General features: G+C 43.5%; 1 protein-coding gene across 5 annotated transcripts in view; it reads left to right on the top strand.

The window, feature by feature from the left end:
• Window positions 1-855: 855 nt before the first annotated feature.
• plce1 (phospholipase C, epsilon 1) overlaps window positions 856-23869 on the top strand; it is a 78118-nt gene continuing 55104 nt past the window's right edge. For 2 of the 5 annotated variants that reach the window (XM_071391702.1, XM_071391705.1), the window contains exons 1-3: window positions 858-1232; window positions 9313-9441; window positions 12648-14202. In XM_071391702.1, the coding sequence (XP_071247803.1) occupies window positions 12934-14202 (1269 nt within the window). In that variant the 5' untranslated portion in view covers window positions 858-1232; window positions 9313-9441; window positions 12648-12933. Of the gene's footprint in view, window positions 1233-9312; window positions 9442-12647; window positions 14203-23869 lie in introns of all 5 variants that reach the window. The other 3 variants (XM_071391701.1, XM_071391703.1, XM_071391704.1) reach the window with 3 other exon arrangements.

The raw sequence follows: 23869 nt of genomic DNA, 5'->3' as shown, positions 1-23869 counted from the left end.
ATCAGAGAGCAGCTGGAGTAGCAGTGTTATCTGGGATAAACCATGTCTCCGTTGAAGGGTGACATAGGCTGAGATGAACTCATATGAACTCAGCCTTATTAACCACAGATTGGAGACCAGGACGTCCACATGGGTTATGAATGCAGGGTACACTAGATTAGAAGGTTTGTAGCCACAGGGTGGGGAGCATCTGCAAAATCTACAGGGAGAGCAGCGAACATGAATATAAATCATACACACTTGACAAAGTTATTCAAGAGAAAAATGAGAATCTGAAAAGAACAACTAGGTAAACTACTCAAGTGAGAGTTCTGTGAAGCCTCCTTGAATAACTCCGCACAACTCAGAAAAACGTCTTCGCTATCACTTGCTAAAAAACCGGGGAAACTGAAGTATGAATACGAATTGCTGATTGCCCTGCTGAGGTGAAAAACACACCGCCCCCCCTCTACGCACACGCACACACACAGGGGTGCGTTCAGTTCGATTCAACGTTTGCTACGTTGCATCACGGTTTGTAGTAAATTACACATTTCCACTAAAAGGTGTAGACTGTTCTTCAACAGTATTTGAGGGTATGCTTGCTCCCGTTTGGTGTGTGTGGCCTTATCAATATGGGTTTGACTATTTGAAATCGCAAAACTATTGCAGCCACAACGCCGAAGGTGAGCACCCCAGGACAGGACATAGGAATGACAATTGAAGTGATTAGGGGGCGATACTAACAACTGCACATTTTACCTTGGAAGTGTAGTTACATTTAGTGGAACAACACTCAATTTACATAGGCAACATGTTCCACCACCACTCAAATCATAACATGCAAGTTGTTGACAATAAGCATGGAATTGAACCTGAGTGAAAATGACACGCTTTGTCGCCACAACTCGACTGAGCACAGCAAAACAAAAACTTTTATGGGGCACTGTCCGTAACTAATGTGCTGGTGAAACACTGTAGCCTCAGACATTCCAATGTAGTGACCGTGCATTGAATCTGCTTATCGTAACTACCCAGCGGCTATTGTCCTCCTTAGCCGCAGCAATTGGGCTACTACCAACAACAGCAGCAGCACATCCTAGTCATTGCTTCTGGGGTGGCGTTTTGGGTTCAGCCCCACATCTCAGTCAGCAACTTTCACAGTTTCGTGAGGGATGCACTTTGAATTGAATCGCCTTCGAGGATAACGGACTTTGTACATTGAGTTACCACTGCATTTGTCTACATTTTTGGTAAGTTACGCACATTTTCTGGGAAGAGAAGTTGGCTCGCACGTGCCAAATTTGCTAATCATAACTAGCTTCAAATTATTAGCAATTCTTTACTGCGTTTAACTTTATCGATTTTCATACTCTATGACTACAGATTTATCGGGCTGTTGTATCTCGATTATTAAAGTCCCTTCATTTCATTTAATACTTATATTGACGAACCTCAATCTACACAGATTAGTTATGTAGCCTATGCCCAATTATCTGATTTAATTGCTGGCTCAACTAAATTAATAATTGTCAGGACAGGTGGTCCCTGCCAATGCTATCCATGTTTGAATTGACCTAGTCTTCTCATTCATTGTAAAATGAAAGTGGGGAATGGTAACCCAGAGGACAGTGCATCCTATGTACCGCCACTGCTTTGAGGGGAAGGGGGTGTGTAATTATTTTGGTAGGACTATTCCAAAATGTTCTGAGGGTATCACCTTTTAGCCTTTAGCTTTTATGTGATTGTCCTCGGACCACTCCTCTTCCTTCTAGACATTTTTTTTATGTTTAATTGGGAAGAAAAACATTAACAAATCAAAAGTTACATTTATTTTCAAATAGTTTCAGTGACGATTCAAAGACGGCTGACGACGCTTTCTGCCTGTCAGTTGTTCATATTGTAGCGATCCTCGCTATATCAGCCCTATTGGTGCGATGCGTAGGCTGTTGAGGCACCAGCGACCGGGGTTCGCTTCCCTGCTCGCTACATTGGTGTCAGAAGTGGAATGGCATCCGCGAGGACATCGGAACACACAGCCTGGACATGTGAGGGGGCTGAGTAGTCGAAGCATGTTGATGTGCCTTCCCGTTCGGAGGGGGTAGTGTAGCGATCCTCACTTTGAGTCACATTACACATTTCATCAAGTGAGTTAACTGTCATCTCTCTACCTGGGCAGAGCCCTCCACAAGGCGAATAAAATAGCGGTTGACTCATCCACTCCACCCTGAATTTCATCTCCTTCCCTCTGGGCGCAGGTACAGACTACCTAAATAAAAAAAATAGGGCCAATTAGTCTTATTCCGAATGCAATTCTGCAACTTAACAAAATGTTAGACTAATTGCACTTACACTATGAAACTACACTTATCCTGCCTATTTGCTTGTAAATATTCTTTGCTACTTCGTTTTTTATGTGATATGTTTTATGACTGCTGCAAGATTAATTGCCTCGGAGGACATTGAAGTTTTCTGAATCTGAAATAAAACTACTGGCACAATGCGTAGTCTGTTTGACTTGTACACCAGCGACCCAGGTTCACTACACTATAATCACTAGCACTCTATCCAGAAAGGCATGTATTTGGGGTATTGGCACAAGTATGGTTAAATGGTTGGTTGAAACCATGGTGTGGTGGTTAGCGGAATGCACTGAAAGTGAAATCCACTGCATTTAGTCAGTTGAGGATTCCAGCCTCCAAATCCAGCAGGCGTCCCTCTTGAACCAGCCCTCTCTGTTATTCCACACAGGGTCTCTGTTTCCACTGGCGTCTGTTGCCTTGTCTTCTAATCAATTCCATATGATCCCAGGTCTCTCACATGAAAATAATTCTGTTTGGTTCAGTTTTTTGGGATTTCAATGTTTTGGACCTCAAAAGATTATATTGAATGGTTTTGTACAATGGAAAAACACCAACACACTGCTTTTAAAGTTTACATACACATTGTTCTTTTCCACCAGTCTTTCTTTGGAAGTTATATTTTCCACTTGTATTTAATGTTGCGTAGATTGACATTTCAACGTCTTCAAGGGTGAAAGAATGTCAATCCATTGTTTTCACGCGACATGTCTGTCTTTTGTGAACTCCTATGAGGGGGATTCCTTCTGCCTTTGCTCAGTTGGCTGCACTCTAATTCTCACCCCATGGGAGTGTGGGTTAATTACATTCCCGGTGAGTCATCACTTGGATGAGTTGAGAAATAATCCCCAGTGAATTAGCCCAACGTTTGGGGTTGGTTTAGTTCTCTCTTAAAAATTACGCCCCATTAGCAAAGTAGTACCACATTTGGAATAGTGAAGTTGAACATCTGGTGTTCATGTGAAAAAATATCTGTAGGTAATAAAATCTATTTAGTCTCAAATAAATATGTTCAATTTGGTTTATAAAAATGCAAAAACAGTGTTGGAGAAGTAAAAGTGCAATATGTGCCATGTAAAAAAGCTAAAGTTTAAGTTCCTTGCTCAGAACATATGAAAGCTGGTGGTTCCTTTTAACATGAGTCTTCAATATTCCCAGTTAAGAAGTTTTAGGTTATAGGAATTATAGGATTTCTCTCTATACCATTTGTATTTCATATACCTTTGACTCTTGTATGTTCTTATAGGCACTATAGTATTGCCAGCCTAATCTCGGGAGTTGATAGGCTTTAAGTCATAAACATCACTGTGCTTCAAGCATTGCGAAGAGCTGCTGGCAAATGTAGGAAAGTGCTGTTTGAATGAATGCTTACAAGCCTGCTGCTGCCTACCACCGCTCAGACTGCTCTATGAAATCATAGACTTAATAATATAAACACACAGAAATACGAGCCTTAGGTCATTAATATGGTCAAATCCGGAAACTAGCATTTCAAAAACAAAACGTTTATTTCAGTGAAATACGGAACCATATTTTATCGAACGGGTGGCAACCCTAAGTCTAAATATTGCGGTTACATTGCACAATCTTCAATGTTATGTCATAATTATGTAAAATTCTGGCAAATTAATTATGGTCTTTGTTAGGAAGAAATGGTCTTCACACAGTTCGTAACGAGCCAGGTGGCCCAAACTGCTGCATATACCCTGACTCTGCTTGCACTGGAACGCAAGAGAAGTGACAATTTCCCTAGTTAATATTGCCTGCTAACATTAATTTCTTAACTAAATATGCAGGTTTAAAAAATATATACTTGTCTTGATTTTAAGAAAGGCATTGATGTTTATGGTTAGGTACATTGGTGCAACGATTGTGATTTTTTTCACGAATGCGCTTTTGTTAAATCATCACTCGTTTGGCAAAGTAGGCTGTGATTCAATGATAAAGTAACAGGCACCATATTGATTATATGCAACACAGGACAAGCCAGTTAAACTAGTAATATCAACCATGTGTAGTTAACTAGTGATTATGTTAAGATTGTTTTTTATAAGATAAGTTTAATGCTAGCTAGCAACTTACCTTGGCTCCTTGCTGCACTTGCGTAACAGGTGGTCAGCCTGCCACGCAGTCTCCTCGTGGATTGTGATGTAATCGGCATCCAAAAATGCCGATTACCGATTTGTTATGACAACGTGAAATCGTCCCTAATTAAATCGGTCAACCTCTAGTATGAACTGTGAGTTTCATCACTCTAGTTCAGGGATGAGCAACTGGCGGGCCTGCAGACCGCCCTCGGAAGGAACTCAGTCGGGGTCTCAACTTGCTGTTGCGAGGAAGAATACACAAGGGGCAATTTTGAAATTTGGTTGTGCATCAGTTTCTCTTATGTTAGTCACTGATATTTACACAGCTCTTTTTATTTGTATTTTTTACTTTTAGATTGGTAAGTTAGCTGGCAGCTAGACAGCTAGCTTGAATTACCATGACAATCTTAACAATCACTAGTCACTCATATCAAAAACTGGGAGGGGGGTAAGTAGCAAGTGGTTAAGTATGCTAAGCGCATTCAGAAAAGGTCACCTGAACGCCTTCCTAATATTGAGTTGCACCCATTTACCCTCAGAACAGAGTGAATTCGTCATGGCATGGTGTCAAGAGTTCCACAGGGATACTGGCCCATGTTGAATCCAATGCTTCTCACAGTTGTCAAGTTGGCGGGATGTCTTTCGGGTGTTTTTACCATTCTTGATACACACTGTTGAGCATGGAAAAAACCCAGCAGTGTTGCAGTTCTTGACACAAACCCAGTGTGCCTGGCACCTACTACCTACCATACCCCGTTTTTAAAGGCACTTAAATCTTTTGTCTTGCCTTTTCACCCTCTGAATGGCATGCGTACACAATCCATGTCTCAAGGCTTGAAAATCCTTCTTTAACCTGTCTCCTCCCCTTCATCTACTCCAGCGGTAAGCAACCCTGTTCCTGGAGTGCCGCAAGTACTGCAGGATTAAAATCCAATTAGGCACCACACCTGGCCAACTGAGCTAATTGATCAGTTCAGTGATTGACTAAATTCAACACACCTGGTCTTCCAGGTCTGTTAAATCAAAAACATGAAGTGCCTGTGGCTCTCCAGGACCAGGGTTGCCTACCTCGATCTACAGTGATTGAAGTGGATTTAACAAGTGACGTCAATTAGGGATCATAGCTTTCACCTGGTCAGTCTGTCATGGAGAGAGCAGGTGTTTTTAATGTTTTGTACACAGTGTATATCATGTATCCTCTATCATCACACAATCATAACTTGTGTTGTGCCATGAGCCTATATCAGCAGACTATAGATTTGGGGGACGTATATTTCCCACATTACAATGCACAAGATTCAGGCCGGGATTCAATCCGATCGCCCCTTTTCGGCTAGGGTATGCATATGTCGGCTCATTCAGAAATTACCTTTAAATGTCAGTTGTAAATTTCCTTTAAATGTCAGTGGCGCGCTATAAGGTGGCTCTAACACCTCTTGGCCTCCCACGTCTACGTGAGGTCAGCTCCCACTCAGCCCAGTCAAAGCTATTCTCTGTCCTGACACCCCAATGGTGGAACCAGCTTCCCTCTAATGCCAGGACAGCAGAGTCCCTGCCCATCTTTTGAAAATGCCTGAAAACCTACATATTCAAAGAGTATCTTAAATAAGACTTCTGTCTTACCCCCCCCCCCCCCCCCAAAAAATAAACTTTCTCTTTCTTTTCCTACTAGCACTGACTTTTCTGGTAACTTATTTATTGAGGATAGATGTACTTATTATGACTGTGATAGCTAGGTGAGACAACCACATATTAAGATGAATTCACTGTAAAGGCGTTCGCATGCTTCCCAGCCAAAACAGTTTGGAAAAGTTTGGGCATATTTTGTGATGTTTTTACTTCAGTTACCGTCTTCGACTGTTCGGGCACACACTTTTTCTCTCGAGGCTAGCCGAAGTTGGTAGCCGAAGTTGGTAGGCCCTTCGTGGGTGATTGGTCAACAGTAGAGATTCTTCAGTCTTTGTTGTCAATCAACAAGGGATGACTCGTTTTCATGCAAATACTGCTCCAAACATCTTAGTTGGATATAAAATTGTGCGACTAAGATCTCCTCTGCAAAAACATAACTCAAGAAATCGGTCATTCATTGTTATTTTTAGATAAATTCAAACTATCTTGAGGAAGTGTATACTGGCTACGGCGTCTCAATGGACAACAGTACAATTGCCTCTTTTTCAAATTTTTCAAGTGAAGGTCTTAAGGAAGTTTGCGAGCACACTTGTTCGCCTAGCTGAGTTCGGTACTAGCCGAACTGAAGCATGCTGACTTTTTCATTCACTCTGGATAAGAGCGTCTGCTAAATGACTCAAATGTAAGTATAACATGAATCGGAATGAATCTCAGCCTCAGTGTGAGACATTTGATTTGTCAGTCTGTTTCAGTGAAAGGAATATCATCTTTCTGGCAGTGTGTTCAGAGTTTCTGGTTTGGTGACTTGGGAGGTGTGGCACCTGTGGTTCAATTTCACAACACAGATACTTGAAACATTTCTCAACCTTGTGTCCAACCAACAAAAACCCCATCATAATCCTGAGGTAGCCGCAGGGATCTCTGCACCCGGTAGATAGGTCAAATTAAACTTTGTACAACAGGTGGATCTAATCCTGGATGCTGATTGGTTAAAACGGGGAAGAAATCTCTTATGGAATTAAAGAATATCTGTCCATTGTTTAAGTCTTCTTTGACACATTGTTTCTGATAAAATGAAGCACACATTGTTTTGATTGAGTCATCCAAATGACGTCTGCATAGATTCACTCAGACTACAGATAGTGCTGTGATAGTCATGAAATTTGTCAAACACTAGTACAGGTTGGTATTCAAATACTTCCCTTTGTAGCCTACTGAACGTTTATGCTAATTTTAACATGGTTATAGTTGAAAAAATAATCATTGTATCAAAAAAGCTGTACACAAATAACCTATTCCAGACAGGTCTGCACGTTTTCAAGTTTGTATGGCGTTTCTAGCGTAAACAGTTGAAGGCTGGTTACGGTCCAAAGTTTTGCCTTGTTAACCTATGGCCATTGAAATGCATTGGCATTTATGCAAATATGGTTGTAGTGTAAAAAGTTATATATTTTTTTAATTAACCTGACCAGTGCTGGGTTCAGTAGCCAAGCGTTGTCAAACGTTGCAGATAGAAATGCCACTCCAGAGCTGACGTGATTCATTATTCTACGTTTGCCAGAGAGGCATTTTTGTTCTTTATAGGGATATGCTATTGGACCGTTTCAAAACACTGTGTCCTGCTTATTGCTGGGCATTTGAAAGTTGTTTTGGTGTCGGTAGCTTTTAAGGTTTTGGTGCTACAGGTTGGCAGAATTTTGTTGACATATGCAATACATTGGGATTGATGCAAATATGGTTGTAGTGGCAAACTTTTTAGTAGTACCAAAGACATTCAGCCTGCCCATTTTAAAGTTATTTTGGTCTTTATGGTTTTGGTGGTATAGGTTGGCAGAATTTTGTTGACATATGCAATACATTGGGATTGATGCAAATATGGTTGTAGTGGCAAACTTTTTAGTAGTACCAAAGACATTCAGCCTGCCCATTTTAAAGTTATTTTGGTCTTTATGGTTTTGGTGGTATAGGTTGGCAGAATTTTGTTGACATATGCAATACATTGGGATTGATGCAAATATGGTTGTAGTGGCAAACTTTTTAGTAGTACCAAAGACATTCAGCCTGCACATTTTAAAGTTATTTTGGTCTTTATGGTTTTGGTGGTATAGGTTGGCAGAATTTTGTTGACATATGCAATACATTGGGATTGATGCAAATATGGTTGTAGTGGCAAACTTTTTAGTAGTACCAAAGACATTCAGCCTGCACATTTTAAAGTTATTTTGGTCTTTATGGTTTTGGTGGTATAGGTGGCAGCGGAAGGAGACTAATAAGCACGCTGGATTACTAAAGTTGTTCTTGCTTTCAGAAAGCACACCTAAATATAGTAGCAATAGAAAGCTGGGATCAGAGTTTTAAAACCATACTCAGGGCCGTTTCTAGCCTTATGGGGGCCCTGAGTGAGATTTGGTTGCCCCCCCTCACCTCTTGGGCAAAAGATTTTAGTGGCCCACATTCACAACGACCATGTTTTTCACTGTGTGAACGAGTTGTTGGCCTTTCTTCAACTCGATCGATCACAGTGAGGTCAAACAACTGTAACGGTGAGATTTTAAAGGCATGATAGGCTACTTCCACCCGACCAAAATAATTAGACTTCCGTTGATAAAGATGATGCACTCCCATCATCAGTTATCCTCATCGTTCAGAGTATTTCAATTTGATCATGAAGTGTTAAATGTTCTTTTTTTTTCACGTTTACTTTGTCCGTGATAAGGGAAAAGCAGGTTGGCATTTATTGAGATGACTCATGTACTGGGGGCAGCTCTTCAGAGTGGTCACTAGCGGCACAGCCACAGTCATAACCCTAACCACACTGCTAACCCTAATGCCAGTTGAATGGCATAACTAATTGACTATTTCTTAAAAAAATTCATGAAAACAAAACATTAGCTTTTTGGTCTTACTTTAAGTAAGACCAAAAAGCAAATGTTTTGTTTTCATGAATTTTTTAAAGAAATAGTCAATTAGTTATGCCATTCAACTGCTCAGTTCTGCCTCCAGGGCAGGACCTATGACAAACGTTAACCTGCGAGGGATAATGGAGCGCTGAGCACCAAGTCATTATCGACTTTAGGGCTGTTGTCTTTAACGCTATCTGTCACGGTGACACTGTTGAAAACAATGAACAAAATCTCTTTATGGAGGCAAAGGCCGCCATATAAGTCCTACGGCTGCTCTGGTTGGTTGCCGTCTTGTCCTGACTACCCAACCCCTCAGGCCTCAAGTCAGTGTTATTATGTGTTTGTGTCTTCCAGCAGTGAGCTCAACCCTGAATACCACAGGAGAGGGAGAAGTCTGGCGCTGAAGATGTTTGATCTACAATATTTTCATCACACCCTTCTCAACAGAAACCTAGTGTGTGCCAAGACCTGATAACTGTAGAGGTAAGGACCAAAGTCCACTAATTATATAAAAAGTACAGTATTGAATAGGTTTGGGTCTACTGTCTTTTCCATGATCTGATTTCCTCCCTTGAATTGCACCGAGCTGTGATTAGTTCTCCGGACCTCTTTGTTTGTTTTGTCATGATTGCAGCTGAGCCAAAAACAAAGGAACTTTGATCTGTTGATGTGTGGACTGAGACGGTTGACTTCCAAACTCTACAAGAGATATCAGGGTTACCTTAGTAGTGCGTTGCATATTTTGAATGGGGCCCAACGCTCATTGCCAGTGAGGGTGTTAAGTCTGTTGCACTCCCAGCTTTCCTTTGCTTTGAGGATTCATTATTTTCTTCATCCAACCAGTTTAGTGTGATTCATGGATCAGAGGAGTTTCCACAGGATATTAATTATTTTAACAACTTTCGGAGTAATTATCTTACTCCCTGTCATAATTATATTGTCACACAAAGTTACTGTAAAGCCGGTGCCTTTCCCATGGAGCAACAACACACTGACTTTTGTTAGAGAAAGATTAAACTGAAAACGAACACATGCTTCGATCACGAGGGCCTTGTCTTCTGTCATCTGTGGAATATCAAAGCTTTTATTCAAAGGGCACAGACAGGCAGTCAAATGAATTAAATTGTATTAAGAATTGATGCAATTTCCAAACGAATGAATGGATTGCTTGTCTTTCTTCCATTGGCCAAAGTTATTTTCTTTCCTCTCAGAATGTGACATTTAGCCTTGAAAAGAGGCTGCATGCTCTGACACGTTGATTTACTGTGTGTCTGCTGTGTGGGTGTGAGAAGTTGGCTGGCCACTAGGCCTTGACTGCTAGCTAAATTGACCCAGAATCAAGACCCAATTCTCAACCATAATCTTCTCTGGACTGGTCCTCCCCCATTCTCACATTCCAGCTACCCACGCCTTTTTACAGCAGAATGTTCTGCTGCCATCCTCACGAGTGAGGTTTTAGACAGCTGTGTGTTTTTTCTGAGAGGTGACAATTTCTCTAACTTGAGTGTCGTTGAGGGAAAAAATGCGGTAAAAGCCCCCCCCCCCCCCCCCGCATCCATTGCTGTTCATCTGAAGCCAATAATTAAGCATGAAACCCAAATAGCGTTTGGAGAGACACAACAGAACTAGGATGTGATAACTGACATTCTACCAGCATGATGACAGTCTCAACAAAGTTCAAGTATCTGCACAATATGAAGCACGTGTGCTACAGTTGATCTTAAAGGCCTAGTGAAAATGAGTTGTTTGGCCAGGCTTGTTCTACTGTTGAGAGCAAGAGAAGAACGAAGAAGTCAAAGAAACATGGATTATGTTGTGGTTATTTACATGTAAAAGGACCCATAAGTACCAACATGCAAAGGCATTTTTTTCTGCCTTCTGTGAGCCTAAGGAACATTGCCTTGTGCCGTGACATTCAGTTACCAAAAACCCACATAACTTTAAGATATTTTCTCATTTCTTTCCCTCATGAGGGAGGATAATGAAAGTTCACAGAAATAACAAGGTAAACCTATCAATTAGCTAGGGTTTTTACTGATATCGATTGTGTTTATGAATTAAGTGATTTAAAACTCAGAATTCTGTTAACAACTTAGTAACAGAATTTTTGAAAAATAGGTACGATTTTCTGTTATTGAATTGGCTACAATGGGAAATCATAGTAGCCACAAACCCTGCTACTGTCGTTCCTTCCACTGGCATATGTTCTGCTGTTTTCTTTCTCTGTCTGGTGGTCAAAGCAAGAGTGTTAAGTCTGGACCCCCCCCCCCCCCTCTCTCTCTTCTTGCTCCAGTTAATGTTACTTCTCCCAGCTCTTACTGACACCTACCCATGAGCCCCCTCTTTCTATTAACTGTAACCAGCATCCTTACTCATTGAGCAATGACAGTCACCGGACGTCCGTGGATGTAGAAAAATTGTTTACATTTTGTTTGATTTCAAGGTCCACTCCATCTAATTTTTTTTTTGGTACGGTCCGGACCGCCTTTAATTTCAACGTCCACAGTTGTTGATTTTTGTTCTGGTCCTGACCGGCGTTGATTTGGCCCAAACATATACGTCTATGATTGGATCAGATTTGGTCCAGTCTGGACCGGTCCAAATCTGAACCAATCATAGACCTCTATGTTTCACTAGTTTGGAGAGTACAGTAATGTAAAGCAAGTTGAGTAGAGTTCAATACACTATAGTGTACTGTACTCTTCTGAGCTTATGATGTCCAAAGTTGTGAAACATAGACGTCTGTGATTGGTTCAGATTTGGTCCATTCTGGAACATCCAAATTTGGTCTTGTCTGGTGCCGGAGTGTAGAATAACACCCAAATAGGCAAAGGAGGATATTGCGTATTTCTACCTTTTTGTGTACCTATCAGGATACCTCACCGGTAAAACCCCTAGATTTGATTGACGCACCCGTGAGTCATTCTAGTTAACATAAAATAACTCAAATGTATCAATGTTTTTTTTTTTTAAGGTAGAGAGATTTTTTTGTATGGGCTGCGTCTCAATCCACTGCATCCACCATGTCGGACTTCAGCATCTGTGGTGGAAAGTGGCAGAGCTACAGCACTGTTTGTCGGACCAGGAGACATCTTTTTAAATGTTTTATATATATACCTACCTACAGGGTAAAATCCAAAATCAAATAGCAAAATGATCCATGGTATGACCAGCTTTAAAAAAAAATCCATATGTCCGCTTAGTAGCGGTTACGAGACTGACATTCATATCCATTATTATGCATTTCTGTGTAGTACAGATCAGGGACCCATGATTACATTTCGCTACCACATTTCTGTTACCGGGTGTAAATCCACTTCACTTACTGTAGTTAATAACCAAAATAGGTGTCATGTTATAGCTGACGCTCCATTCTTTCTAGACATTTTTTTAAACTTAATTCGGAGCAGATATTTTTGCGTTTTTGGAAAACGTGGACACAAACTGAGGGAGATTTTACCTACATTTTCTAACCAGACATTGCATCTGCAATTCTTCCAGTAAATGTGTAAATTGGTAAAAAGTAGTCCTTGAGCACGGAGTTGTATGGTTTATTCAACTTTGAATTCACTGTTTGTTTTTTGGACTGTTTTTTGGAGTCTCAGCGCAGATTTTGGATGGGCATTTGTGACTGAGACTGTTCTGGTGCTAATCTGCATTTTCCTCTTGTCTTCTCCTGCTTTTCTCAGATCCAGAAAGCAGGCATACCAGTTGGAGTGGGGAGGAGCGAGCCAAGGTGTCAGTGACTACCTTGCTGTCACACTTAGCCACACCACACTCACTACACTCCGGAGATGGGGTATGTAAGCGCTTGACTCCGGACGGTTCTGTCAGGAAATTCCTCGTTTTGCCAAGGTGGTCACCCTTTCTCCGCGCTGGTTTGTACAGCTGGAAAAGCTTCTGTTTCCACATCAGTCTGGAGCAGCATGACTGGCTGTGTATGTTCCTGATCAAGGCTATCCTATCCACCTCTTAATGCTGTGTGATCTGAAGCTTCTTGCCGGGGAGGGACAAAGGGACATCGGGGACATTCTAAGCGTCACTATGGCATCTGAGGACATAGGAGATGCTGTGGGTCGTGCGACAGTGGTGGACTCTGCCTTGTCAGCCGGGTCCAGAAATAACCATGCCACTTCAGACTACGGCATGCCTCTGAGTCAAAGCAACACACGTCCACATTCTCACCAGCCAGAGGTTAGACACCAGGGCAGCGGAGACTGCTGCTCACCGCTCCCTCTCTATTGGAAGTTATCGTATGATAGCGGATCTTGTGATAGTGGGGAGGGGACGTTTCTGGATGCAGGATGCAAATGCTGGGAATACTCCAACCCTAAACATGCTAGCGCTGTAGCTGAGCTCAGCACCACATCTCGGGGGGAGAGGGGGACGCGTGCATTGGGTTCCAGTTCCACCCAGCTGTGTCCGACATGTGATCCAGTGGAAAGTCTCTCAGCCTGCCAGGAGGCTGACTCTGTCTGTGGGACCACTGGGACCGAGACAGAGCCTCGGGAAAACCAGTCTGAGAGGAGAACAGAGGGGTTTTCTTCTCCTGCTGTGACTCCCCAGGCTGGTGCTCTGCCAAAGGTGAGCTACTCCGAGGGCTCTCCCTGCCAGCTGGAGCCCAGCATGGCTGGCACACAACGCCCCTGTCCATCCGCGGTGCCCTGCAGACGCAGCTTTAGGAGGAGCAGCCTGCCAGTGGCATCTCAGTGCCACTTCTCCTGCTCTCCCATAGGGGAGGGAGGAACGCCAGGAATGCCAGCCAGGACTATCGATGCCCGCTGTTGGCACTTCCTGAAAGATGGCTACTCCAGCCTAGAGAGGCTCAACAGGAGACCCAGAGCCAAGGTCTCCGTGGAGAGGTTCTTTATGAGGGCCTCGCTGGATACCATGCTCTCCTCCTCCAAGCAGTCCACCAGCCCCCAGAAGAGCGACAGCGACTGCGGCCTGTCGGACAGCGAGTTCATCCGCAACAGGAAAGAGCGCTCCACCGTGCTGGTGAGGAGGTACTACAAAAACAACCGCAAGGTTGAGAAGTCTGTGCGCGCAGGCACCAAGGCCATCGTGAGGTTTATGCACTCGGGACACATAGCAGAGAGGGCCTGGGAGGCTGTTTGCAAAAGGACCTGGCACCCCAGTGAAAGACCCATCGTGTCAGTCAGAGGGCACGGCGCGGGGCCTTTGGCCGTCAGCCTGCGGGGTTACAGGGGCCTGCTCAGATACACGGGGGCCAGACTCTCAGAGGTAAGCGTCTTTGTTTTTCACAACCAGGCTACAGGGTTCCTGAAAGAAACCTCTGTTGTCAGAGCTCTATGCAGCTGCAGCAGCCTTCTCTTATCAAAGTGTTGGTTTAGCTCCCACACACGACAAATCAACTCCTTCAAATACGGTAGTTGTGCAAATGGTACAATCTTGCAATTCTGAAAATATTTTTGTAATGTGCAGTATTTTTCTCATTATTTGGCTTCAGCAATTCAATCACTCCCAACTAAAATACAAGTGATCATTGGTTCTCAGAAAGAAACATTTTTTCAGAAAGAATTTTTTTTGTATTTTTTTCATCTGTTTGATTTAATGTTTCGCCTCTTACGCTCTGCAGAGAGAGTCATAAGCAGAACCACTCAGTCACACTGTCTCTTTGTCCACAGTAGTCCGCAGCAGTGGAAAAATGGATCTGGCCCAGTTAGTTCTGGTGCCAATATCACTAACAGCCTGGGCTACCATTGCATTGAAGTTATTGCCATAGAAATCAGTAATATCCACAGAGCGAGAGGGGGAGAAACCCCTGGTTCAGTGTTATGGTTAATTTCCTATGGAACACGTGCCAAATTCGGTGTGAGGAGTTTTTTGGGATGCCGAGAGGACCTGTAACAGAGCGTTTAGACGAATAAGGCCGGAGAAAGAGCATCTGGCTTCCAGTCTCCCTTGTTGAATGAACCACTGCCTTGGCGGTTTAACACGCTCTGCTCCGCTGAGTGTGTGTACACCACAACAGAGCAAACCTCTGTGTCCAGAGAGTCTGTGCTGTGGTAACTAACCCGGTCGCTGCAGTGGTTGGAGACGCAGGGTTTTTATGAGTCCTTTGTGGTACAGAAATATGGGCTGCATTAAGTCTAAGGCTCGCTCACGTCTTGGCTAATAATGAGGCCATTGAAAAGGGTAATAGTCAGGGCGCCTGTCAAAACACCATCTGCACTATTCCTATGGCGTTACCATAGGAACCAAACAGAATGGTCACTGATTCTTATGCCAGCCCCCACTTGAGTTTCTGACTATACAATAATTGAGTGGAGTTTTCTGTGAGGAATTCCAAGGTGTCCAGTGTTCCTGGGTTTATTTCCACAGCAAATGAGGTGAGCCAAGGCACACACAGGATTATGTAGTGAAGGGATCTTACCAGGGCAACGTTGGAGTAGTGAACTCCGAGAGAGGAAGGGAAATGAGGAAAAGAGATGTTTAGTGCCACGTACAGTGTCTTCAGAAATATGTTTAGTGCCATATACAGTGTCTTCGGAAAGTATTCAGACTCGTGACCTTTTCACATTTTGTTACGTTACAGCCTTATTCTAAAATTGATTGATATTTGTTTTTATCTAATCTACACACACTACCCATAATGACAAATCTTAAACATGTATTAAAAATAAAAAACGGATACCTTTTATTTACATAAGTATTCAGACCCTTTGCTATGAGACTTAAAATTGAACTCAGGTGCATCCTGTTCCCATTGATCATCCTTAAGATGTTTCTACAACTTGATTGGAGTCCACCTGTGGTAAATTTAATTGATTTGACATGATTTGGAAAGACACACACCTGTCTATATAAGGTCCCACAGTTCACAGTGCATGTCAGAGCAAAAACCAAGCCATGAGGTTGAAGGAATTGTCCGTAGAGCTTCGAGACAGGATTGTGTCGCACAGATCTGGGGAAGGGTACTAAAACATTTCTGAAGCATTGAAGGTCCCCAAGAACACAGTGGCCTCCATCATTCCTAAATGGAAGGAATTTGGAACCACCAAGACTCTTCCTAGAGTCTGGCCAAACTGAGCAATCGGGGGAGAAGGTCCTTGGTCATGGAGGTGACCAAGAACCCGATGGTCACTCTGACAGAGCTCTAGAGTTCCTCTGTGGAGAAGGACAACCATCTCTGCAGCTCTCCACCAATCAGGCCTTTATGGTAGAGTGGCCAGACGAAAGCCACTCCTCAGTAAAAGGCACATGACAGCCCGCTTGGAGTTTGCCAAAAGGCACCTAAAGACTCTCAGACCACGAGAAAGAAGATTCTCTGGTCTGATGAAACCAAGATTGAACTCTGGCTTGAATGCCAAGCGTCACGTCTGGAGGAAACCTGGCACCATCCCTACGGTGAAGCATGGTGGTGGCATCATGCTGTGGCAACATTTTTCAGCGGCAGGGACTGGGAGACTAGTCAGGATCGAGGCAAAGATGAACCGAGCAAAGTAGAGAGATCCTCGACGAAAACCTGCTCCAGAGTGCTCAGGACCTCAGACTGGGGTGAAGGTTTACCTTCCAACAGGACAATGACCCTAAGCACTTCCGGACAAGTCTCTGAATGTTGGGGCAGCGCACAATTGGCCCAGCGTCGTCCGGGTTAGGGGAGGGTTTGGCCGGCAGGGATGCCCTTGTCCCATCGCGCTCTAGTGACTTCTGTGGTGGGCTGGGCGCATGCACGCTGACACGGTCGCCAGGTGTACGGTGTTTCCTCCTACACATTGGTGTGGCTGGCTTCCAGGTTAAGCGGGCATTGTGTCAAGAAGCAGTGCGGCTTAGTTGGGTCGTGTTTCGGAGGACGCATGGCTCTCGACTTTCGCCTCTCCCAAGTCCATACGGGAGTTGCAGCGATGACACAGGACTGTAACTACCAATTGGATACCACGAAATTGGGGAGAAAAAGGGGTAAAAAAAGTCTCAATGTTCTTGAGTGGGCCAGCCAGAGTCCAGACTTGAACCCGATCCAACATCTTTGAAGAGACCTGAAAAAAGCTGTGCAGCAACGCTCCCCATACAACCTGACCGAGAGGATCAGAAGAGAAGAATGGGAGAAACTCCCCAAATACAGGTGTGCCAAGCTTGTAGCGTCATACCCAAGAAGACTCGGCGTAATCGCTGCCACAGGTGCTTCAACAAAGTACTGAGTAAAGGGTCTGAATACTTATGTAAATAGAATATTTCAGTTCATTAAAAAATTGCTAAAATTGCTTTGTCATTATGGGGTATTATGTGTAGATTGATGAGGGACTTTAAAAAAATGTTTCAATCCATTTTAGAATAAGGCTGTAACGTAACAAAATGTGGATAAAGTCACGAGTCTGAATACTTTCCGAAGGCACTGTAGCTGGGCTAGTAGGTTAACAAACGTTAGTTGCGTGAGACACCAAACTAGTTTGTAGTTGAAGTTGGTAGCTCATCTTTGTCTTAAGTTTGAATGTCCATTTGCATGCATTTGCAAATTGACAAGAGATCAGCCTCCCATGCAAACTTTATTGGTTACTTTGCAAGTTTCCATGTTGATTTTATTCAAACGAGACCTTCTCAGTAGCTTTATTTGTTTCTTTGATGTGGTCTGAGAGCAGGTCTGTAATTCATCACCATGAGTGTGCTTACCTGTAAAAAAAAAAAAAAAAACACTCCCAGCTCACCTGCCCTCAGGATCAAACATCCTTAAGATGGTGCCTTTTATTGTTTGCTCTTAAAGATCCTACCAATTAGATTGGACCAAATCCTTTAATTTCCCCCAAAGCAGTTTGTCATGTCAACACTCATCTCTTTTGTAAGTTTGCACATGTATAGCCTCCTGGCAACAGATGTACTAGTGGCCGGAGGGCATGGCGAGAAGAGTTGGTTGCTTCCCGGAAAGTAGCCTGTAAAAATGCTGTTTTCAAATTAGCACTGGTGCAAGAACATCTTGACGGGACGGAAATGCAAACTTCAGCTGACCTCTTAAAGCACCATGACCCACTGGCTTGTGTAATCTTTGGGGATAGTTCTCCCAAGCGAGACCCTGTGTCATAAATTTACATTGGCCAGTGTGGGAGTAAACGAGATCCTAAGATTTTTGCTTAAGACTGGTATGAAGCTACAGTAAGTTGAACTTGTGTTTTCAGCGAAGCCCACAAAAAATACTGTATTTTATGGTATAAATATTATAGTATTCACTAGTTTTTTTGCAGACTATGCTGTAGTATTTACAGTTCACTATAGTATAAATACTTAAGTAAAATAACTATATAGTAATTGTCACTTTATATCAGTTTTTTTCAGATTGTAGTATACTGTAGAATTTACTGTATTGATTTTGAGGACATCACTGTAGTGGTTTTGTATTATCTTTGACATAGAAGCGGAGGCTTTCTCCTTGAGGAAACCTACTGGAGAAATACAAAAAAATCAAATATGACATAACCTGTAGGTAGGAAGAACTGGGTTGTGAACAGACTTGAACGCTTCTGCTATGTTCTATAATCTATAGGGAACCCAATATATGGTCTACACTTGACATGTCGGTTTCTCACTTATGGGAGCCACAAATTGGGATATGGGGGAGGGGAATGGGCAGGGTATATGCACATTTAAATACTTTAGTGTTTACTATAGTTACAAAAGTGTTTTTATGGAAATTACTGAAGTATTTACTACGGTGTTTTTATTTTTTTGTGGATAATAATTCTATAGTAAGTACTGCACATGATCGAGGGATGCTACAGTGTGGAGTATAGTATACTACAAAATTAGCAGTGGAGTGAAACACTTCCCGCAATAAAAGGAACCTAGACAAATAGATAGCACACAGCTGTTAAATATTGTATGTGAATAAACTGATAAGCGTAACAGTCTTCAGTACATTGTATTGAGGGGAATTTCCAACAGGCTATGACTAATATATTGAAATCTGAACTTTGACATGAATGTGAGAATTACACATGCGATTTTGTCACTTTTTTCCCCTTCTCGTCTCCACTTAACTACAGGAATCAAGTCTGCAGTTTGAATAACAAAAACAGTCGTGAATAACCCTCATGTGCACAGCACTTCCTGTCTGTGTGGTAGACGGATAACTCGGGCCCTGTCAAGAGAATAAGAATTACAGGATTGGCTGATAAGGATGCTCACCAATGTCACTCACCAGGCTTCTCAGTCAGAGCCTTTTTGAGACTGAGAAAAGAGGGACCCAGTGACAGAGAGGGGAAGTGGCTAAAAACTGGTCCTATATTTGTTTAGCCAGACCTCCATGGCTTTCTCTAGTTTCTCTTAGTAAGAAAAGTAATAGAAGGGATGGGAGTCGGTAGTATCGGCTCTGTGTGCGTGCACATAGCTGAATGTGTGCGGTTTCACTAATGTAGCTACTAGCTGGTTGGTTAGATAGGAAGAAGGCCTTTTAAAATAGATCAATGGTTTACATAGAAGAAAAACACTGAAGTCATTGCATTACAGCTAGCTCTTCCAGCAAATCTACCGACCTCGTTAAGTAGAGGGAAGAGCCAACAGGGGCAGGTTCTAAAGAAGGGTAAATTAAAGACAACTTCCTGCTTCCAGAAACCTAATCCTTGAATAAACAATCTTCGAAGGCTGCTGTTTGACCCACTGTGATTATCTCAAGACTAATAAATCCCAGGAAATTAGTAAGATGTGTTATGGTTGTTATGGTTGTTAGTGTCAGCTAGGACCGTTGCGGTGACCATATTACCACAGCACCGGAAGTAATATGTCATGACCACAGTATAATACATGGTAATCTCCTCCAGGTCCTAATGGCCTGGTCCTCGGGGCTCTATTGTCCCTCCATCAGGTCCTAATGGCCTGGTCCTCGGGGCTCTATTGTCCCTCCATCAGGTCCTAATGGCCTGGTCCTCGGGGCTCTATTGTCCCTCCATCAGGTCCTAATGGCCTGGTCCTCGGGGCTCTATTGTCCCTCCATCAGGTCCTAATGGCCTGGTCCACGGGGCTCTATTGTCCCTCCATCAGGTCCTAATGGCCTGGTCCTCGGGGCTCGATTAGAAAGGCAGGTTGAAGGTTGAAAATGAGTGTAAAACATGGTCGTTTTGGATGTTGTTTCAAAGCCTAACACAATAAAATGGACAGCGCTTTCTAAGGTGATGATTAAAACTACCAAGGCATTTATTTTAAACACCCATATGCGTATTTGAGCTTATACACACACGCTCGCAGTGCATTCGTTAAGTATTCAGACACCTTGACTTTTTCTTAATTTTGTTATGTTACAGCCTTACACTAAAATTGATTTAAAAAAAAAAAAAAAAAATATTCCCCCCCTCAATCTACACACAATACTTCATAATGACAGAGCAAATACAGGTTTTTAGAAATGTTTGCAAAACGAATAATAAATAAATGATCTTACATTTACATGTCAGGCATTTGAGCATGTTGGGGATGCTCAGGATCGACGTGTACGACAGGGTGTTCCAGTTCCCGCCAATATCCAGCAACTTCGCACAGCCATTGAAGAGGAGTGGGACAACATTCCACAGGCCACAATCAACAGCTTGATCAACTTTATGCAATGGAAATGTGTCGCGCTGCAAGCGGGAAATTGTGGTCACACCAGATACTGACTGGTTTTCTGATCAACCCCTCTACTTTTTTTTTTTTTTCAAAGGTACACTATATATACAAAGTTTGAACACCCCTTCAAATGACTGAACTTGGCTATTTCAGCCACCCCCGTTTCTGACAGGTATATAAAATTGAGCACACAGCCATGCAATCAGCTTGTTAATTAAAAGTCAATTAGCGTGACACTGGCAGTTTTTTAAATGACAATAACCGGCGGACAACATGTTGACCGCCACAGCCCTAGTGTAAGCCCAGCACCTCCCCAGCAGAAATGGACACAAACACAGTAAACTTCAATAGGACATATTTGTAATTAGTCTTCAGTACAGGGAGGCCTCGGGGTCTGGGAGCATCTCTAGGCCGCTGACTAGCTTTCCTATAGAGGCAGCCTAGTGGTTAGAGCGTTGGGCCAGTAACCGAAAGGTTGCTGGATCGAATCCCTGAGGTAAAAATCTGTCGTGAACAAGGCAGTTAACCCACTGTTCCCTCAGCGGCCGACGACGTGGATGTGGATTATGGCAGCCCCCCGCACCTCTCTGATTCAGAGGGGTTGGGTTAAATGTGGAAGACACATTTCAGTTGAATGCCTTGTTCAAATCAAAGTTTATTTGTTACGTGCCGAATACAAGTGTAGACCTTACAGTGAAATGATTACTTACAGGCTCTAACCAACAGTGCAAAAGGTATTATGTGAACAATAGGTAAGTAAAGAAATAAAAGCAACAGTAAAAAAGACAGTGGAAAAATAACAGTAGTAACAGTCATCGACGCACATATTGATAAAGCCAGTGACTGATCTGGTGTACTCCTCAATGCCATCGGAATAATCCCGGAAAATGTTCCAGTCTGTGATAGCAAAACAGTCCTGTAGTTTAGCATCTGCTTCACCTTTGAAGTTGTTGTACAACTGACTAGGTATCCCCTTTTCCCCATTCTCCATTCTCTCCCTGCTCCATAGGAGTGTGTTGTGCCATTCCAGTGGAATGTGCCGAGACGGCGTGTTTTTGTCCCAGTTGGGTGATGCAGCTTAAGCAGAGATTAGGGGAGTGTTACACTGTTCTGTTTGCCCAGATGCTCTCCTACACAGAACCGGCTGAGGAGTAAACACACAATCACTGTGAGGAATCTTCTGTTTCTCTGAGATGTCCAGAGTGTTAGGCTAGTGACCTTCCTTATCTATTGATTGAGCTAGTCATTGATGTCCTGATCAACTGGTTAAAATTATATTGATTGAACTGTGATCACGACATTGGTCTTTGGTCTGCCATAATGTGTGACTACAGTACAGATGTGGGGCCCCGCCATCACCTCGTCTACTGTGGGAAAATGGCAGAAGTCCAGAGAGAACATCGAATCCCTGAGGTAAAAATCTGTCGTGAACAAGGCAGTTAACCCACTGTTCCCTCAGCGGCCGACGACGTGGATGTGGATTATGGCAGCCCCCCGCACCTCTCTGATTCAGAGGGGTTGGGTTAAATGTGGAAGACACATTTCAGTTGAATGCCTTGTTCAAATCAAAGTTTATTTGTTACGTGCCGAATACAAGTGTAGACCTTACAGTGAAATGATTACTTACAGGCTCTAACCAACAGTGCAAAAGGTATTATGTGAACAATAGGTAAGTAAAGAAATAAAAGCAACAGTAAAAAAGACAGTGGAAAAATAACAGTAGCGAGGCTGTATACGGTAGCGAGGCTAGAACAGTAGCAAGGCTATATACAGGCACCAGGTAGTATGTAGATATGGTTAAAGTGACTATGCATATATGATAAACAGAGAGTAGCAGTAGTGTAAAAGAGGGGTTGGTGGGTGGCGGGACACAGTGCAGATAGCCCGGTTAGCCAACTGTTGAAGGCTTTTGGTCCTAGACTTGGCACTCCGGTACCGCTTGCCATGCGGTAGTAGAGAGAACAGTCTGTGACTGGGGTGGCTGGGGTCTTTGACAATTTTTAGGGCCTTCCTCTGACACCGCCTGGTGTAGAGGTCCTGGATGGCAGGCAGCTTAGCCCCAGTGATGTACTGGGCCATACGCACTACCCTCTGTAGTGCCTTGCGGTCGGAGGCCGAGCAATTGCCGTACCAGGCAGTGATGCAACCAGTCAGGATGCTCTCGATGTTGCAGCTGTAGAACCTTTTGAGGATCTGAGGACCCATGCCAAATTGTTTTAGTTTCCTGAGGGGGAATAGGCTTTGTCGTGCCCTCTTCACAACCTTCTTGGGGTGTTTGGACCATTCTAGTTTGTTGGTGATGTGGACACCAAGGAACTTGAAGCTCTCAACCTGCTCCACTACAGCCCCGTCGATGAGAATGCTCAGTCCTCCTTTTCCTATAGTCCACAATCATCTCCTTAGTCTTGGTTATGTTGAGGGATAGGTTGATATTCTGGCACCACCCGGCCAGGTCTCTGACCTCCTCCCTATAGGCTGTCTTGTCGGTGATCAGGCCTACCACTGTTGTGTTGTCTGCAAACTTAATGATGGTGTTGGAGTCGTGCCTGGCCTTGCAGTCGTGGGTGAACAGGGAGTACAGGAGGGGACTGAGCACGCACCCCTGAGGGGCGCCAGTGTTGAGGATCAGCGTGGCAGATGTGTTGCTACCTACCCTCACCACCTGGGGGCGGCCCGTCAGGAAGTCCAGGATCCAGTTGCAAAGGGAGGGTGTTTAGTCCCAGGATCCTTAGCTTAGTGATGAGCTTTGAGGGTACTATGCTGTTGAATGCTGAGCTGTAGTCAATGAATAGCATTCTCACGTAGGTGTTCCTTTTGTCCAGGTGGGAAAGGGCAGTGTAAAGTGCAATAGAGTTTGCATCATCTGTGGATCTGTTTGGGCGGTATGCAAATTGGAGTGAGCCTAGGGTTTCTGGGATAATGGTATTGATGTGAGCCATTACCAGCCTTTCAAACACTTCATGGCTACGGATGTGAGTGCTACGGGTCTGTAGTCATATAGGCAGGTTGCCTTTGTGTTCTTGGGCACAGGGACTATGGTGGTCTGCTTGAAAAATGTTGGTATTACAGACTAAATCAGGGACATGTTGAAAATGTCAGTGAAGACACCTGCCAGTTGGTCCTGGTAATCTGTCTGGCCCCGCAGCCTTGTGAATGTTGACCTGTTTAAAGGTCTTACTCACGTCGGCTACGGAGAGTGTGATCACACACTCGCCTGGAACAGCTGATGGTCTCATGCATGCCTCAGTGTTGCTTGTCTCGAAGCGAGCATAGAAGTGATTTAGCTCGTCTGTTAGGCTCGTATCACTGGGCAGCTCACGGCTGTGCTTCCCTTTGTAGTCTGTAATAGTTTGCAAGCCCT

The sequence above is a fragment of the Salvelinus alpinus genome, chromosome 3, assembly GCF_045679555.1.
Source record: "Salvelinus alpinus chromosome 3, SLU_Salpinus.1, whole genome shotgun sequence".
Lineage (NCBI taxonomy): Eukaryota > Metazoa > Chordata > Actinopteri > Salmoniformes > Salmonidae > Salvelinus > Salvelinus alpinus.
Note: the sequence above shows the minus strand (reverse complement) of the source record. Positions and strands in the feature narration are given on the sequence as shown.